The following is a 17,986-nucleotide window of genomic DNA, read 5'->3' as shown; positions in this document are numbered from 1 at the left end:
AAATATTACTCCTCCAAAATAAAGCTTTCATAAACCATTACAGGACATGGAGAATAAAGATCTATCTATACAATACTACACAGACTTGGGAAGTGACTGGACAGGAAGTGATTATTTTTTTGGGGTCCTTACCGACTCCACAGCGAAACTGGGCGCGATCTTCTCATTGATTTCCATCAGTTTGTCAGCAAAAAGCTGTCTGTCCTCTGTGGCCATGATGGACTCCACCGGGGTTCCCAGGACCTTCACCCCGTACTTCTCCAGGACACCAAGCTGGAACAACTCTACTCCTGAACGCCACACAAACACAAATAGAGATATATGGTTAAAACCCAAGCTACGGAAAAAAATGTAAAACAGTGATTCCACATATGCAACCAAACAAGTGCTCGTCTTACCGCAGTTGAGCGCAGTCTGTCCACCCATAGAGAGCAGGATGCCGTCCGGACGCTCGGTCTTGATTACTTCAGTTACAAATTGTGGCGTGACGGGCAGGAAGTAGACCGAGTCGGCCTGTTTGGTTCCCACCTCGTTGGTCTGAACTGAGGCTATGTTTGGGTTCATGAGCACCGTCTTCACATGCTCCTCCTACAACATGCACACGCAGTCAAATATTACTATTTTAAAAAGTGTGAGTGTGATGATTAGTTGTCAGTGTTACTTTGACAACATCCATGTTACTGTGTTTTTTATGAACTGGCATTGATTTTTCTGAGTTTTACAACACACACTTGTTCACTGCAGACATTTAAAATGTCACAGCAGGAAAATGACATTTATTACCAACAGGATAAATTATGAATTTGAAGTATCAATTATTTGACATGATATGTGACATTAGCTCTCTTCTCATATCACACTGCACATTATATTGATGCCCATTGATATCCTCTTCAACTTCACAACCATACTTGAGATTGATGGAGTACGGTTTTTGGTGCAGACAACCTTGAAACTGCATCAGGATGTGTTACTACCTCTTACCTTCAAGGCTTTAATGGCCTGAGATCCAGAGTAGTCAAACTCTCCAGCCTGACCGATGGAAAGACCTCCAGAGCCCAGCACCAGCACCTTCGACACCTGCATTAACACAAACAGACCATAAGTGAGTAAGTGCAGGTTAAACTAACTGACATTCATCACCTTTCTCAGGGCTCATATTGTGACCCTGATGTAAAACTCTTAGTCACAAAGTACAGTAACGAGCAGCATTTTTCATACTTAAAACTTGGTTCCTTATCAAACTCAATCCTGGTAGTTTCCTGTAAAGTGATCAATTTGGTACATTCTTTTTTTAAGGCCAATGTTTAATCAATTAACTGTTGGGAAGGCTTGAGGTGAACCTGCTGAACCTGAGCGTCATGCTGTACCTTGGCTCTCGGGGGTATGTGGGGCTTCTTGGGCATGACTGACACCAGGTTGGCGTCCTTTCCTTTCTTGATCAAGGATATGAAGGTATCAAAGAGGAACTGTGGACAGAGAGAGAAATGCCAATACAACAAGGATTTGCAAAGTACATTTACAGATTCCTGCGGTCACTTTTCTTGCTTCTGAAATGTTTTCACAAAGCTCGGATTGGCTACAGCCCCCCCTGCGACTCTCAAAGGATGAGCTGTACAGATAATGGATGATAAAATGCACTTTTTTCCTCAGCCACTCAAAGGTTATAGAGTAAATACTGTTTGAGTCCATGTATCTGGGGTTGAACAGGATGTAGATCTACAACCCGTGGAAACGTATCTGTGGCCTCAGTTACAGCTGTGTACAGATGTCAGCTGTGGTAACTGTGTCTGAAGTTTCTATAACAAACTGTAACTGACTGTTTACTGACAGACAAGTAAACTTATCCTCTTGTCATGTTATTCAGAAAGTCACAGAAAAATCAATAGTATTCTCCATGTCTGAGACGGATGCATTAAAAAAAAACATTGCACCTCCCTGCCGGTAAGACATTTGTCACGGGCCCCTGTGCAAATTGTTGGTGATGTCTCCCGCAGTCCAGCCCAGGTGGAAGCAAAGAGAATCTCCAACTGAGCTGTCAGGTTTATGTTGTGGTTTGGAGGACAGGTCTTATTATTCTGCCTCCACATGACAGAGGTTACAACATACTTTGACCAGAACTTGAACTGCAGTCCTCGTCTGCCGTGTGGGGGAGGGGGGGGGGGGGGGAGACAGAAACTGGAGCACAGAACAATCAACGGGTTAGTGCAAGGACACGGACAGACACTGTTAGTGAGTGCTCCTCCACCTGAGCCCTGACACGTCCATGATTATATAAATATAGATATAACATTATAGACATAGGTCAAGAGATAAAGCCTTATATATTGTTTAGATACAACGAGATAGAGATAAAGATATAAATGTAGAATATAGAGTGATCTATAGAGATATAAATACAGGCAGTAGCGGCTTTGGTCGCTTCCCCTGTGGGCTGTTTCAAAGCGTCAGCACGGAGGTACTGTGGACGACGGGGGTGAGAGACCTCAAACATCTCTCTGAAAAATGCAAACGGCAGGAAAGTTGCCACAGTCGCTTGGACACAATGAGGCTACATTTTTGCAGCAGGCCTAGCATTACTCAGCAGCTGGATGAAGGCTACAGGACCTGCATATTGTGGGTTGTGTTGTTTTTGTTGAGTCTGGCTCCAGTTTGTAAATTTAAATAAATATATATAAATTCATATATAGAGATACGGAGAGATAGAGATAGATAGAGGGAGAGAGAGAGAGAGAGAGATTTATGAGATCTAGGTATAGAGAAAGATGGAGGTAAAGAGACAGATAGACAGACTCAGACTTTTACTGAGTTCTCCCTTGCTGTGCCCTGCGAGTATGTGCCTTTACTTAACTTCAGTGTAGTATTCAAGTACTTAATGCATCGCTATCAGAGTTTTTAATTACCTCTGTGTCTGTGGGACCCCCTTTAGCCTCCGGGTGGAACTGAGCCGTGAAAATAGGCTTAGTGTTGTGCATGATGCCCTGGAAAAGAAGCACATTTGACAGTGAAAAGAATAGTATATTACAGTTCTGCATTTCTTTGAGAAACATCTCAAAAACCGGCGAATCTTTCTGAAATATTATTTGTAGACTCCATGTGAGAGAAATGAACCTCATTGGTGCCATCATTGGCGTTAACAAACAGCGGGCTCCACCCCGGGGGCAGGGACTCGCTGTCTATGCCGTAGCCGTGGTTCTGCGCCGTGATGAAGGCCTGGCCCGTCATCACATTCAGCACTGGCTGGTTCTGGCCTCTGGAGAACAATAACCACACTGTTTATTATTGGTTTATGGCACACATGATACCAAATAACTGAAAATTAGAGCATCACAATTAACTACAACAGTGTTTAAGTCCACAGACACTAAACTGTTTACGAGGCTCCTTAAAAAGAGTTTACATGTTGTTTATATTCCTAATTATGTAGAGTTATTTACAAGTTCACCTGTTGCCCATAGGCAGTTTATATGATGCAGCTCCTGCAGCCAGAGCAGTGATTTGGTTTCCCATGCAGATACCAAACACCGGCTGGGGACGATCACTTTCCAGCACCTTTAGGACAAAATGTAAACAATTATTATTCATGTTAGTCTAGATCATGATAGAATAGTTATCATATGACGGAGTATTAGGGCGACTTAAAGGGAAAAGAATATATTACCACCCAAATCAAGGTTTTGGATCCAGAAGGATTAGAACTCAGGCAGACACAAGTTCTGCTTATCTGCTCTATTTTGGGGAATATTATGACTTTCTTTCTCGTTAAATTACGAACTCACATAATGACACTTTATCCTCAATACATTCTGACTTTATTTTCATATTATGAATTATTTTATCGATTTTTTTATTTTTTCATTTGGCCCGAATACTCTGTCGGGGTACTATGGGGTGCTGTGACTACAGGAAATAACATAAATTAATACATTTGAATTTTACTTGATGATAATAATAATAACCTGACGTGCCCTCAAGTGAAAATACAGATCACTGATTTTGGCTTATGATGCAGTCTTCGAAGAAAAATAAATGTCTCGACATGAACTTCTTCTCTTTATGGTCCAATTTCACAAGTTGCAGAACTGAGGACTTTAGTTTTAATTCTACTGATGCCCTCAAGATCTAAAAATTATCCATGCCCTACCTTGCTGACATTCTGGATGAGCGTCTTGGCCAGAGACGGGTCTCCTGGTCCGTTGGAGATGAACAGACCATCGTAGTCTAGACTCATCAAGTCTTGGTCCCACGGCACAAGATGGACCTCTGCCCCCCTCTGCACACAAATAAAGAGACACTGACCCACTCTGTAGTCTAACGATGCTACTTAACGAAGGTCATGGCAGAGTCCCTCGAAATAATGCAATCATTTTACATTAACATTCGTGCCTCTAGTTAATAAACATTCAGCACTTATAATGAAGTCGGGGTTAATAGACTCCAAGGTCCTCAGACAATGACAATATTCATATGTAGATTTATGACACAATTAATGTGACATCTCCTCCAGTAAACTCTCTCCTCAAACACAATAAACAGGCAACAGCGTCATCATTTCCATTTTATGAACCAGGAAGTCAAATATCCTCCCTAATGATAATTACTATTAATTTGACCAATTCTATGACAAATGAGACTCTTCACACTGACCAACAAACCAATCAACAACCAATAAAGGAAGATACATTATATGATAAACAGACAATAAACAGACTATTGTAATATACATTGTAATAAATTCTGCAGGCTGTTTTTAATCCACTACTATTAGAACCAATTATAAATAATATCTAAACGTTAAGTGGAGCACAAACAAAGAAACAAGAAACCCAGTTTCAGTTACAGCTGGGTGACACAAATAACTTCTACAGAATGAGTCATTTAGACCTAATGTTACTGTCTGAAATTTTCTAGGTCACGTTGCAGAAAACAAAGTGTCAATTTTCTTTTCCTATATTTGTGCAGAGAAGGTTCATTAGGGGCTCAGCCACAGACACATCATTCCTGAGTGTGTAATTAAATGAGGACGCACAATGAACGAGAGGGTTTTTCTTTCTCACCTTAACCAGCAGGCGGATGATGTTGTGTTTAATGCCACAATCGACGGCCACTACTTTGATTGGGTTCCCTTTTCCAAAAACTTTGGTTTCCTGACAGGTGAGGGGGGGGGCGGGCAAACACAACAGGAGGTTAGTGATCATCAACATCATTTGTAAAAAGAGGAAAATGTGTTTTGAGTCCAGTGTGAATGGATGTAATTGTGGCCCTGGTCAGACCTGGTATGAACATTGACCCGACACATGACATTAAAATACGTCCTGAATGTGTCACTCGTCATTGGACGTCCCTTTCCCCTCTAGATGCAAAATAAACACCTCCCTCATTTTTGTTCACAAAGACCAAATGATGTTTTTTAAAGAGGTGTCCGATGTCACTGTGTGTGTGTCGGTGTGTGTGCAACTGTGTGTCGGGACGAGTGAGCAAGCGAGCGAGGTATAGAGGAGTCAGGAGTGTTGAAATAAAGTATCATTATGTAATGATTGGTGATTATATTGTGGTGGCGTAGAAATACTTTTGATTCCCTGTAAAACTGTAGCAGGTCAGAGGACCGCAGTATGTGGTCCTCCATAGGTGAACCAGGACGGACCAGGCCACCTGCGTCCCACCTCAGGATGTGCTTTAGACGCGTTTGGGTGCATTCAATCCTGAACCGAACGTTGTCCACTTGTGATCCCTCAGGACGGATATTAATATCAGGTATGAACATGGTGTGTGACGATAACCATAAATAAATGGTAGCAGCTGTTACCTTGGTTGAGACCTCTGCCACCAAGTTCTTCTGGTTGGGGTCCGATATCTCAACGGGCTGTCCGTCAAATTCAATCTTCCCCAGAACCGTGCCCTGAAACCACGAGCACATTAACAACAGTGAGCGATCCAGGCTGTCCATTTACTAAATGATGCACCAGATCAGAACTGTGCATTTACTGCACCTTGTCTCTGATAACTTTGGTCAACATTCGGGTGTCGATCCCAAACAGTGCAGGAACCTTCAGGGAGGGAAAGTAAGAAATTGTTAGCTTGTCAAAAAGCAGAGTCTTCTTCACTGCTCTAACATGACCCCTGAGGAGGTGGTAATTTGAATCCTAACCTTTTCATCTTGGAGCCACTGACCCAGGGACTTGACAGAGTTCCAGTGGCTGTACTCGTGGCTGTAGTCTTGAACCAGGAGACCGGATACCTGGAGGCACAGAAGCACAAATATTAGCCCGGGAAATAAATGAAAGGTCAAAACTAAAACTCTTCCAACTAAGAGAGGTGTCAAGAGCTGCCATAAAATACAAAAATGTGTTTCAGGGTGCCAGCACATCCTGAGCATGAGGAAGTACACTCAGAGTACACTCTGCTGCTTGTGTTTAATTGTATCTTTATATGTAAAAGACAACAAACAAGAATTCATCAGCTAATCTGTCAATTAATGTAGCAATCTTAATTAGTTCAGGCCTGATTGATTTTGTGACACCCATGATTATTGTGGTAGCAGCAAGAACAATGTAGTAGCATGAACAAATACTTCTAGAGCAGACGACTTTATCAGGGTTTCAAGAAGTACATTCAGGAATGAAATAATGAAATTTAAAACCGATGTCAGGTATGACAGATGTGAAGGAATATCAGAGTCTGCGTAATGGAGGATAAGTTGAAGTTACCGAGTGGAGAAGGATCCTCGAAACGCTACGTTATCACACAAACTACAGACATATGGCATCTCCAAAGCCCATCTCCAATACAAAAATGATCCTCCGAAGAAAACAATCCAACAATGGCCAGGTCTTGTTTCGTAGATGCACTTTAGATGAATGAGCTAAATGCATCACCCCGCACTTCCTGTAGCTGCTCCACAATAAAAGAAACCACGTGTTTTACCTGTTGAAAGCTTTCAATGTGAAGTGCAGTGTTCGGTTGGCACAGTGAAAAGAGAGTGAACAGTGAGGATGATGTCAAAGAGATAAAACTGCACTGAATCACATGCAGAAAGTGTTTGTGTAAATCCCTCATTACGCATGGGCAAGCAATCTGAATCCAACTCAGGAACCCTGGCACTACCAATGAAAACTACTTTATAGAGTACCAACAACTGAGTGAAAATACTTTGATTATATAAAATCAAAATGGAGTTTAATTTCATGAATATTGCGAAGATTTTAACTTTAATAGGTCAATTTGTTTCCATTAAAAAAAGGAAAATAGCAGATTCTTGTAGGATGTTTTGCCAAATCAACAGTCAAAAAACGAAAATTCCCCTATTTTTTTTGCTATTATAAAAGTTTGGAAAAGTAGGAAATAGTTCATTTTGAAAAGTGGACTTGTTAAATGACTTAATTCTTAAAAATCTATGTCCATCTTTCTGTTGATCGATTCATCAAATAATCACCAAGACAAATATACTTTGTCAATAACTCGAGTCGGGGAAGTGACAAGGACAGAACTAAATCGAAAACACATTTGTGTAACAGCATAATTTTTATACATTTATATGAAATGAAATGCAGGCCCTGAAACCTTGGGACCACAGCAGTGTTTCTAACCTGGATGCGTTCTGACTCTGCATTCTTCCTCAGGCCCAGCTCGTCCAGCTCCTGGGTGTTGGGTACGCCATAGTTCCCGACTATTGGGTACGTCAGGGTCAGGATCTGACCTCTGTAGCTGGGGTCAGTCAGGGCCTCGGGATACCTACAGCAGTGGAACGGCAGGAAAAATATAAAAATATGGCCTTGTGAAAAACTTAACTAAATAAATGTACACACAAGGTTGTCAAGCTCAAAAAAAGTCGTTGTGGCACTGAAAGGTTACGAGGGTCTTTATATTTACATTTTATTTTCTGTTTTCATAGCATCTGACCCACACTTGTTCAAATGCACTTTGTATTTTGATTCATGTCAGCACGTCTCCTCCTTACCCCACCAGGCCAGTATTGAAGACGAGTTCCCCTGCGGACGACACATGGTGCCCAAAGGAGAAGCCTTTCATCCGGGTTCCATCCTCCAAGACCAGGTGGGCTGTCTGGGCCTGCACGGGAGGCAAACAGAAAGAGTGCAGGCAGATGTTAGAGCAAAAATCGCACCCAGGAGTGATGCACTGGAGAGAGCAGAGGCAACACTTAAAATGGTGAGCAGCGAGAGCACTGAGCCTCTGGGACTTCATGCTGAAGCTGCAGGTCACTGTGGATTGTGCTGTGAATGCTGAGACACACAAATCTGTTCTTCTGTTCAGTGTGTGTCAGTGTGTGTGCGTGCAGGGAATATGTGAATATAAAAGGTTGCGGTGACCCACAATGACCTCCAGCTGCTGAACATCACATTACCAGGGACCAATAGTCAAACCAGAGTCAGTTCCTCAAATCATAGGAAAATAAAATGTTCACTTACTAACACATGATGTGTTGTTGGTGTATATGATGCATTAATACTTTGTTTGTTAGCAGGGTTACGCAAAAACTACCGGACGGATTAACACCAAACTTGATGGAAAGATGTGATATGGGTCAAATTTTTACATATTTTACTCAACAGTTTGTTTACATTTATTTCAAATTATAACCAACACTTAAGCATCAACCATGACACTGATTTAAACTTACTTTATAAACTTTAAACTTAAAAGTTAGTGGACTTATCTGGAAAAGTGTTCTGTAAAGGCATATTGCAATCAGGGTGTATTTCCACACATGATGCACACAGGTTCTGTATCTGTGTGCTTCTCATCATTTGAGCAGTACTTTGAAACTTTCCAAAATGCATTATAAAAACTGCTGATTTACTGCGGTTTAACTAAATTACACATTAACCAAATGCAGATGGCTTCCTGGTTTTTTTTGTATTTTAATTAAAGATAGTCGTGTTTAATTCAGCTTGGTATCAATCCACCAGAGTGACCATGTTTCAGCACAGTTCCATCTTTTTCAACTGGCTCATGCTGCCCTGCCACGATGCTGTTGCTGATGCAAGAGCGCTTTATCCATAAATGGTCAACTACAGCTAAAGTTCAAAATATGCTAAAACAATAAGTTCTTATTCTATTGGGTGTGAGCCGAATCAATAAGCAACCTTTGTTGTATATGCACATGGCGGTAATACGGTTTTGTGTGTTTGCACTTTTGTATATAAGCAAGATATCTTAGACTTCACATATTTCTCTATGGAGTTCGGCGCACAGTTCACAGGCATTAGCAGAGTTCAGCGGCGTTAGCGCTGAGCTGGCAGAAAGTTTTGGAAAACTTAAAATCCAGCCATTTTGCCACCGACAACAACACGTCTCCGCTCACGCGCACTTTCTCTTACCTTGACACTGTAAAGTTTCGCAGCTTGGAGCCTCAGGCAGGGCGACGTGCTTCCCAGGTTTCTGCCGAACACACACACATGTCTGAGGGGTTTCACTGCGCTGTAGGCCCGAAGGATCCTGGTCATATTAACACTGCTGCGGGTCAGAGCGGCGGCTGAGGGACAAGGTGCTGAGTGAAGGGCCGCGGGGGGGTTTGGGGCTGAAACTGATGAATGGATGAGGAGCTGGTGCAGCCCCCCACCTCGTGTCGTCACAACACACTCACACTCAGCGCTTTAACTCGTGACTTCTGATTGGCTGCCCGCTCGTTGCTTTTCTCATTGCACCACGCGCACAGCGTTCGGATTGGTCCCCGGGAACACGCCCATTTCTTTCTTTTTTGACATGTGAGAACTGATGAAACTGAGATTCACGTCTGTTGAAAGAGATTCAGGTGTCGACGATGGCAAATATTTTTACTGCTTGAAATATTTTGTGCTGAAGCAAAAATGTTGAAGCTGTCAACTTATAACTAAGTTGAGTTATTACTCTCATAGTAGCAGGTTATTTATAGGCCTGGCAGTTTTTAATGGATTTGGTTGTGATCGTTAGGGATAGAATTAAGTTTAGGTTGTGATCGTTAGGGATAGTATGAGGGGCTAGGGAATTCATTATGTCAATTAGTGTCCTCACAACTATAGAGAGATGAGTGTGTTTGAGAGAGAGAGAGAGAGAGAGAGAGAGAGAGAGAGAGAGAGAGAGAGAGAGAGAGGGGGGGGGGGGTAATTGAGGGTTAGTTAGGTTAGTGTTACCATTGTTTTGGTTTAGTTGTGGTGGGTAAGGTCGGGGTAAAGGTATCTGAGATTCTCTGTCATCCAGGTCATAGTATCTTTGCTTGTGTTGTCCTCACACAAGGTTTTGTGTCAGCGTCATTTCTGAGGTGCTGTTTAAGGTAAGGGGAAAGATGTGATTAGGGTTAGGTTAAGGTTAAGGTTAGGCATGAATTGGTCATGGTCAGGGTTAGAGGGATACGGTTTTGGTCAGGGGCCGTCCACAATGAGTTTATGTCAATGCAAAATACTAATTAGAAGTGTGTGTGTGTGTGTGTGTGTGTGTGTGTGTGTGTGTGTGTGTGTGTGTGTGTGTGTGTGTGTGTGTGTGTGTGTGTGTGTGTGTGTGTGTGTGTGTGTGTGTATGTGTGTGATGAATATGTGACCATAAACGTTGCGGTGACCCAATACCACCTCCAGCTGCTGGCCATCACATGACCTGTAAGCAATAAGCCGCATTAAATAGCCTTCAAATATCATACAGCCTCTTTATAAAGAAAAATACCATTATTTATTACCTTTATTTAAACAATTTGTATTCCTTTTTTTCCATTTTCTTCTACTTGATGCTGTAAAAGAAAAAAGTCTGCAAAAGAGGAACTATTGATTCCAAAGTCTTTATTTTAGAGCATTGGAAATAAACTGTACTTTGACTTGCACCTGCTAACAGAAACCTGCTTTACTTTCTGTGCAGCAAACTCTTTTACAGCCTTTTCTTTCCTCGTCAAGCTGACCATGGGCAGGCTCCATGGTGGAGGGGATTAGAGCGGTCCGTGTATTTGCTGATCACTGCAAGACCGGCGCTGTGTTGAGAAGGCTGCCTGACTGCCACTCTGCTGGGTTCAGCAGTCTGGACAAAGTGGGTGTGAGTAATGGGACCTGTGCAGATCTGGAAATGCCTCCACACTCTAGAAGTCACAACCTGGAACAATCGACTGTGTGAAAAAAAAGCTATAATGTTACGTGCAAATCGTGAAGAGGTAGAGTGTCACTGAAGTAGCTCCATCTAAACCCATTCATGCTCGTGCATATAATATGTATGTAATGGGAAATATAAATATGTTATAGCCTGACCAATCTGTGTCTTTTGTCCTAATTTTCATTGATTCAAATCTTTATTTATTTATTAAACTGAACTCCAGCCCCCTACAGCCCACACCTCATGTTCCTCTTGTCCAAAATTTAACACCGACTCCCTCTCTTGACGTGTGGAGCTCTGCTGACATCCAGTGGAGACTGCTCTAAAGACTGAAGAGGTATTCCAGTTATTAACAGTGTTGTAGTGGCACATGTGATGTGGAGGAGACACTGCAGCTCTCACTCTTTATATATATATATATATATATATATATATACAGTATATGAGATATATTTACATGTGAGAAGCCTGGTATCATTTAGCTGGCAGCATGAAGTAGAAGCTGTCACAGCTTTACAGGTGATGTGACAACCACAAGTCTTCAGTGATGCAAATGTGTATTTATGTCATGTGGGAGGTGATGCATTCAAGTACAAGGTCTCATTATAATTAGTTCTCTGCTTGGATCGTGGATCATGATGGTGGGTCTTCAATCATGGATCATAATTATAGATCCTGGTGGCAGATGCTGGACTACGATTACAACCAGATTCCTAAGATATACAATAAATCTCACATATTGATTATACTTATATTATTACAATTGTCATCACTGCTCCTTCATCTCTTTTGGATCAATACTTTAAACATGGATACACCTCTCCATTATGTTGTTTCTCATGAGTGGTGTAAATGTTGTTGACATTCTCTGTTACACACGGCATCATTTGCACTTCTGTCCGTCCTGGGAGAGGGTTCCTTCTCTTGCGGCTCTCTCTCCATGGTTTCTACATTTTTTGGAAGTTTGTCCTCTTGCTGAGGGTTAAGGACGGAGGATGTCGCACCTTGTTCAGCCCAATTAGGAAAATTGTGACTTGTGAATATTGGCTCTATGAATAAAATATGATTGATTGATTGATTTTTTCAAGTGAAAGTACTGATACCGATACCTTAGTTGGCCTATGCCCCTCAAAATTAAGCATGACATATACAAGTGACTATGAGATTTGCACCAGAGCAGAGCCTATCAGAGAGAGGATGCAGTCAGACACTCTGGAGGTTAAAATGACAAACAGGCCATGAACGCATCCCAAGTGAGAGTGAATATGTAATAATCATCATTAAGCCGCTGTGCTTAGCCGCTCATTGTTCTGCTTATTACAACTTATTTAGGTTTAATTTAGGTAACTGTGGATTGATTAAATATGTGTCCATCACCACCTCTTAATTTGGGCTTTGGAAACTGTTGAAACTCAGCCCAGACTGATGCTTCTACCTGATGCCTCAATTCCATGTGCACTCATCAATCATTCCAGCTGAGGATGTCTGTGAGAACAGCCATCACACAGAGGATTTATAATCCTGTTCAATGCCTGCGTGAAATATCACACAGAATGTTAATATTTAGAGAGAGTGAAAACTGAAAGCCATAAAACCCTTTACTGGGAAATGAGTTTGTTAAAACTTCACCACCAGACAAATATCCTTCGATAAAATAAAGCAGAATCAATAAACGCAATATTTTCCTTGTAGCAGGGTCCCTATCGTCTCAAAACCCCCCAAATCAAAAGTTACATACCTGAAGTGTTTTTCTATAAAATGTATAAGTAAAGCAGATTTATGGTGAAATGAAATGCACATACTCACACTTTTGTCTCTTGGATGCATAAAGCAAACAAAGCTATATGAATATTGGAAAGACACCCCCTTATGCACTATTTCACACAATCTACCTACTGTATATTAAAATTAAAGCATATATTAGTAGTTGATTAAACTTGAATTGTAAAAAAAAAAAAATCAAATAACAATAACAATGTTTTCCTGTACTCTATTGACTTAAATATAAATATGGCCTCAAAACGCAGCCCCGGCTCTTTGCTGACAATAATGACAGAATCACCCACAGTGGAAAATTGTTGGGCGATGAACTGGGAGAACACGAGACGACGTGGCCCTTTATTACTGGAGGGCCGGCGGTGAGCTGCCTTCTAAATTCCTCCACTGATTGGCTCAGCCTGCGGCCTAATGAGCTCCAGTGTCTGTCCTCGGCGGAGGGACCCCACATTGTTTGCAGTTTCAAGTGTACATTTCAGATGGTGACCAAGCTTAAGGGAGGACGTAAATAGGCGGGGGGGGGGGCAGCTCTCCCTCGCCGCTCTCTTTGCCAGGTTTCCGAGCGCAGCCCTGGACCCAAGATGACAGAAATAATAGATTCAAGGATCCACGATGGCGGCTCGGACTGGTCTGACAGTTTGAAGATATTGAAATTAAACAGGATATGGATGTTCATATATATTATTCTAAGGCAAGGCAGGTTTATTTGTACGGCAGCTTTCAGCAGCTGAGTAGTTCACAGTTTACATAAGACATAAACAGACCAGAAAAGAAGATTTACAGAGCAGTTACAATCTATAGTAAGACATGAGTGAAAAGTGCAGGTTTTAAACTTTTTTATAAATTTGCACGGTTTTTCAGAAGTAGCAGCTTTAATATTGTTGTACTGCTAACACCCCCCCCCCCCAGTAAAGGCTTTCTATTCTATTCTTTCCTATTCTATTCATTTTGCACTTGCAGCAGAAGTGACAGTGTAGGTTATTGTGACTGATTGTTATTGTCTAGTCCAGCTTCAGCAGGAATATGTTCACTTGTAAATAATAAATAACTTCATGTTATTAAACAGACTCTAAGTTAAAATGTTTTAAATGATTTCAAATGTAATTTATTGTCATTCCATTCAGTCAACTTTTGCATTATTGAATTTGTCTCTGTGAGAGTATATATAGTCATCACAGGGGTTCACTCAGGTGGTTCAGTAAATGTGGAGCTGCTATTATCACCATCTTTAGAACCATACTTTGCCCCCATGTCACAGTGTCTGCTGTCAACATCGAAGAACGCCCTCGCCCATCGTCACCATTTCTGTTTTGGGGCGATGACAGTGTGATTGTCCGTGACTGCCGCCGCAAGTTCACGACTTCCACAGCGTCAAAGGAAGATCAAGTCATCAGCTGGAGAAAAAAACAGACAGAGGCCATCCCTATCAGATTCCCTTCCTCTCCAGTGATGTTAGTGTCTCCCGTGAAAGAAAATAGAAAAGGGGGGCAGCGAGTGTCTTTGTTTAGCCTGCCCCCTTCTAATCCCTGTGTGTCCAGAGAAGGGCTTTAGAGGAAGAGCTAGAGGGGGGGGGGCACACAGGCCACAGAGGCTGCATCAGCCCCCTTAAGGAGCCATGGCCCCTGCTCTTAGAAATCCCAAGAAACTTCACACCTCTCTGTGGGGACTAAAAATAGGCTCCATCTGTCCCCCCAGGCTCAGTTACAGCCTCATTCCTTTTGGCATGGTTGGAGGGCAGGGGAAGGAAGCTCTCCGGGTTTGAACAAAAAGGGAGGCGGTTGGTTTGCAGGGAGTCAAAGTCCAAAATCGACTCTCTAGTCATTGCAGAAGGCCGACTGGGTGACCTCTGCTGCGTGTTTTGCGGCAAAGGAAGTTCCTTCAGTGCGGCGTAACCCCTCGTGACTTGGGCAGAATACCAGCGACTGTCTTTGGAACCTTACACCACACTGTACTCATCACATGATTTTGTATTTTACTCCCCCCCCCCCCCCCCCCCCCCCCCCCCCCCCCCCCCCCCCTCCCCCCCCCCCCCCCCCCCCCCTCTCAACAGCTCAGGTTCCTCACATTTCATTAATCACGCCTCTGTCACTTCTCCTTCACAGAATCTTAATTACACGGCTCACGGTTTCAAGGGGATCTATGGCTTAGTCCCGGGCCTCCTGGAAACAAGGCTGAAATCTCCCCTCCGGGGTCACGTCGGGATAGTTTGATAGAAAATACAGCAGAGCGGACGGCAAACCTGAGAGACGCCAAGCAACATGCAGGCTGTGAGAGCTTCAGATCACACATTCCTGGGAGGAGACAGTTATAGCGCCTGTCCTGAAGCAAACCTGGAGGTAATAAATAATAAAATAAATGCCTCCCCCTACACACACACACACACACACACACACACACACACACACACACACACACACACACACACACACACACACACACACACACACACACACACACACACACACAGACAAACACCCATGCAAGGACAAAGCAAGAGAGTGAGGTGGTGATGTAGAGACAGATCCAAGTATACTAGGCCGCAAAAGAATAAACCCCCATGAACCCCTCCTCCCCGGTCGTTCTATTCATCAGACTGAAGTGATAGACTCCAAAAATAACTTCTTTGTCTCAGCTGATGAAAATGAGTTGACTGAGGCCTCCTGCTTATTTCCATCAACATATTTTTAATGCCGAGATCTCGCCTCGTGATTGACTGCCAGTGATATTGCAGCCAGGAGAGATCGCTGCAGAGTGCTCATGCAAATTAATTCAATAAAATGAAAAAAGTTGGTTGAATAAAACTGTTTTTTTTAAATGCACACCATTTGCTCTGTTGTATCTCACTGATGTTTGATGGTGCCCCCAATGGACGCCCACATTCTTGTTGAATAAATTACTTTTAATTCCTACCATCAATCTGTTGTGAACTTTTTGCACTTATTAATTTTGTCGTCTCACGATCTCTATGACAAACGATCGATGAATCAGAAGGGAGGTGAAGGGTCAGACCTGAAAAGCACAGGTCGGCCAACTGGTGGAGCAGACTGCTGAGGAAGGATCACAGGTCAAGGAAAAAATGCTCTGACAGCTGTCAGTCACAGTCTAACTAGGATATTTTTACATTGGTATTGTTTGAGCTTTGCAGAACTTATGCAAAGTGGCTACAACTTTTTTTTTCTTGTCATCGTCACAATGTGACTCGTGGGGTGTTGATGTTGTTTTGTCGGTCAGTCGGTCAGTCGGTTAGTTTGATTGAAAGTATCTCAAAAGGTATTGGATGAATGGACAGCCATGAAACTGGGTACAGACATTCAGTGGCAGCAGAGGTCAACATGCAGTTGAAATTAATCTTCAGGTGGAGTGGTTCCCTTTATATCCCTGATGCCCCCTCCCCTCTTTAAAAGATATATGACTTAGCATCTCCTTTCCCAAAGGAGTTGGACCCTGACAGTGACTACGTTCAGGGTCAGTTTAGTCAGAAGAAGACAAGCGCTTATTTCACTAATGTGATACTTAGAATGACTCAATACCAAGAGGCTACATCTCATCCATCCAGTCAAGTTCTGCCATGAGGATAAACCCCTTGAGATGAACCATTTTGTTTTCGAGGGGGGTCCTCTTTATTATCTATCCCTATCTTTGAGGGTCGCGGGGAGCTGGAGACAATCCCAGCTGACATTGGGCGAACGGGTACATCCTGGACAGGTCGCCAGCATGGCACAGGGCCAACATACAGTTACAAACAACCTTTCACACTCACAGCTAGGGAAGAGAGTCTCAAATCAACCCAACCCAGACCTGCAGGTGTTTGGACTGTGGGAGGAAGGAGAAGACCCAGAGAAAACCCGCACCGGCACAGGAAGAACACGCAAACCAGGAGGCTACACTTAATTTAAAAACCTGTCTGCAGTTAAAAGGATGTTGGGTTTTTTTTGTTATTTGACAGGAAACTGATTGCAGAGGTGAAGGTTCAGTGGGTTTATACAGCTCACAGTTATAACTGGCACCAGATGGAAAAAACTAAATTTGACTCCCTGAAATGGTTGTTAACAGAATGCATACATGTCTGTGATGGAGTTCATGTGCAACTCACGTGCTTATATGATTCACACAACAATACCTGATTACTATTCATTGTCAGATAAACTCCAACCGTTTTTCCTCTACTCACACTGACCGGCCATCACATCTTAATAAAGCCCCAGCTCCGCTCATGTTGGTGAATCCATAAGACCTCTATAATGGAACTCAGACTGTGACCGCAGCCCAGGTGCAAGGGACCGGGGCCAGAGTTTCTATCTGGCGAGGGAGTGAGGGGAAGTGAGACTCGGAGAAGGTGCCACGGGGTGCCGCGGTTGAGCCAGATGACAGCTGAGGGACAGAGGCTTTCTCTGGCATGCCCTCGCTGGCGATGGGGCAGTGAAAGCAAGTGGATGTAGGGGGAAGGGAAGGGCCCTGCAGAGTGGAGGAGTTAATCACCGGGCCCTGTGGTGGTGGTCGGTGGTGGCGTCGGGATAGTGCTCCACCGCTGGCACAGGGAGACAGATATAGACAAGAATTAAGAAGACAGAATTTCCCCCCTTAGCCTTGACTGGGTTACTGGCATCAGCAGCTGAGAGCGCCACTAGACGACCCGGGCGCTGTACTTAAACGCCACATCCTCCCCTGGGGGGCAGCTGGACCTGCTCACCAACATGGAGGCTGAGCACAGGTGCTGCTCTACCTAACACACATTGTCTGACTGGAATAACAAGGGCTCATAATTAGAACTGAAAGACACCTCCATGTCCAAAGGTCTGCTCCTTTGACTCCTTTGGGTCAAAGTTTGGTTTCATCACTTCACTGAAGCCTTGATGAAGCTCAAAGTGAATAACGTTTTCTTCTAAACATGCAAACATTCTTATGGCAGCACTGTTACATAAAGTGCAGATATCCAACATATAACATATAATATATAAATGTTATCTATATAGCATGTGTATAGAGGCTTTATAAGGTAAAAATTTGAAAGCAAACAATAGGAAACAGGTAATATAACTTGAGTTACCACACAGCATTGGAGCATGACTACAAAAATAGAAAAGTACCAAGGAGAAAAGAGTAAAAACAACATAAGATCTAATTAAAATTAAATTAATTGAAA

The 17,986-nt window shown here is 42.8% G+C and overlaps 1 protein-coding gene and 1 long non-coding RNA gene across 3 annotated transcripts in view; both read right to left on the bottom strand.

The window, feature by feature from the left end:
* The window catches only part of cps1 (carbamoyl-phosphate synthase 1, mitochondrial), a 44,180-nt gene extending 34,599 nt beyond the window's left edge, over positions 1 to 9,581 (bottom strand). For both annotated transcript variants that reach the window (XM_034574454.1, XM_034574455.1), the window contains exons 1-15: positions 9,339 to 9,581; positions 7,958 to 8,067; positions 7,587 to 7,731; positions 6,149 to 6,238; positions 5,991 to 6,047; positions 5,807 to 5,899; positions 5,058 to 5,147; positions 4,145 to 4,273; positions 3,446 to 3,552; positions 3,112 to 3,253; positions 2,904 to 2,981; positions 1,371 to 1,469; positions 985 to 1,080; positions 399 to 588; positions 133 to 290 (exon numbers count right to left, since the gene is read on the bottom strand). In XM_034574454.1, coding sequence (XP_034430345.1) covers positions 133 to 290; positions 399 to 588; positions 985 to 1,080; positions 1,371 to 1,469; positions 2,904 to 2,981; positions 3,112 to 3,253; positions 3,446 to 3,552; positions 4,145 to 4,273; positions 5,058 to 5,147; positions 5,807 to 5,899; positions 5,991 to 6,047; positions 6,149 to 6,238; positions 7,587 to 7,731; positions 7,958 to 8,067; positions 9,339 to 9,464 — 1,710 coding nt within the window. In that variant the 5' untranslated portion in view covers positions 9,465 to 9,581. The remainder of the gene's footprint in view (positions 1 to 132; positions 291 to 398; positions 589 to 984; positions 1,081 to 1,370; positions 1,470 to 2,903; positions 2,982 to 3,111; positions 3,254 to 3,445; positions 3,553 to 4,144; positions 4,274 to 5,057; positions 5,148 to 5,806; positions 5,900 to 5,990; positions 6,048 to 6,148; positions 6,239 to 7,586; positions 7,732 to 7,957; positions 8,068 to 9,338) is intronic.
* Positions 9,582 to 13,688: 4,107 nt separating this feature from the next.
* Positions 13,689 to 17,238, bottom strand: LOC117755015. The gene is made up of 3 exons (XR_004612526.1): positions 17,015 to 17,238; positions 14,960 to 15,173; positions 13,689 to 14,745 (listed from the first exon to the last, which is right to left on the bottom strand). It is a non-coding gene; the product is annotated as an uncharacterized LOC117755015 (long non-coding RNA).
* Between the last annotated feature and the right edge of the window lie 748 nt (positions 17,239 to 17,986).

The sequence above is a fragment of the Hippoglossus hippoglossus genome, chromosome 21 (assembly GCF_009819705.1).
Source record: "Hippoglossus hippoglossus isolate fHipHip1 chromosome 21, fHipHip1.pri, whole genome shotgun sequence".
Taxonomy (NCBI): Eukaryota; Metazoa; Chordata; class Actinopteri; order Pleuronectiformes; family Pleuronectidae; genus Hippoglossus; species Hippoglossus hippoglossus.
The sequence above is the reverse complement of the archived record's forward strand: the minus strand, read 5'-3'. Positions and strand labels throughout refer to the sequence as shown.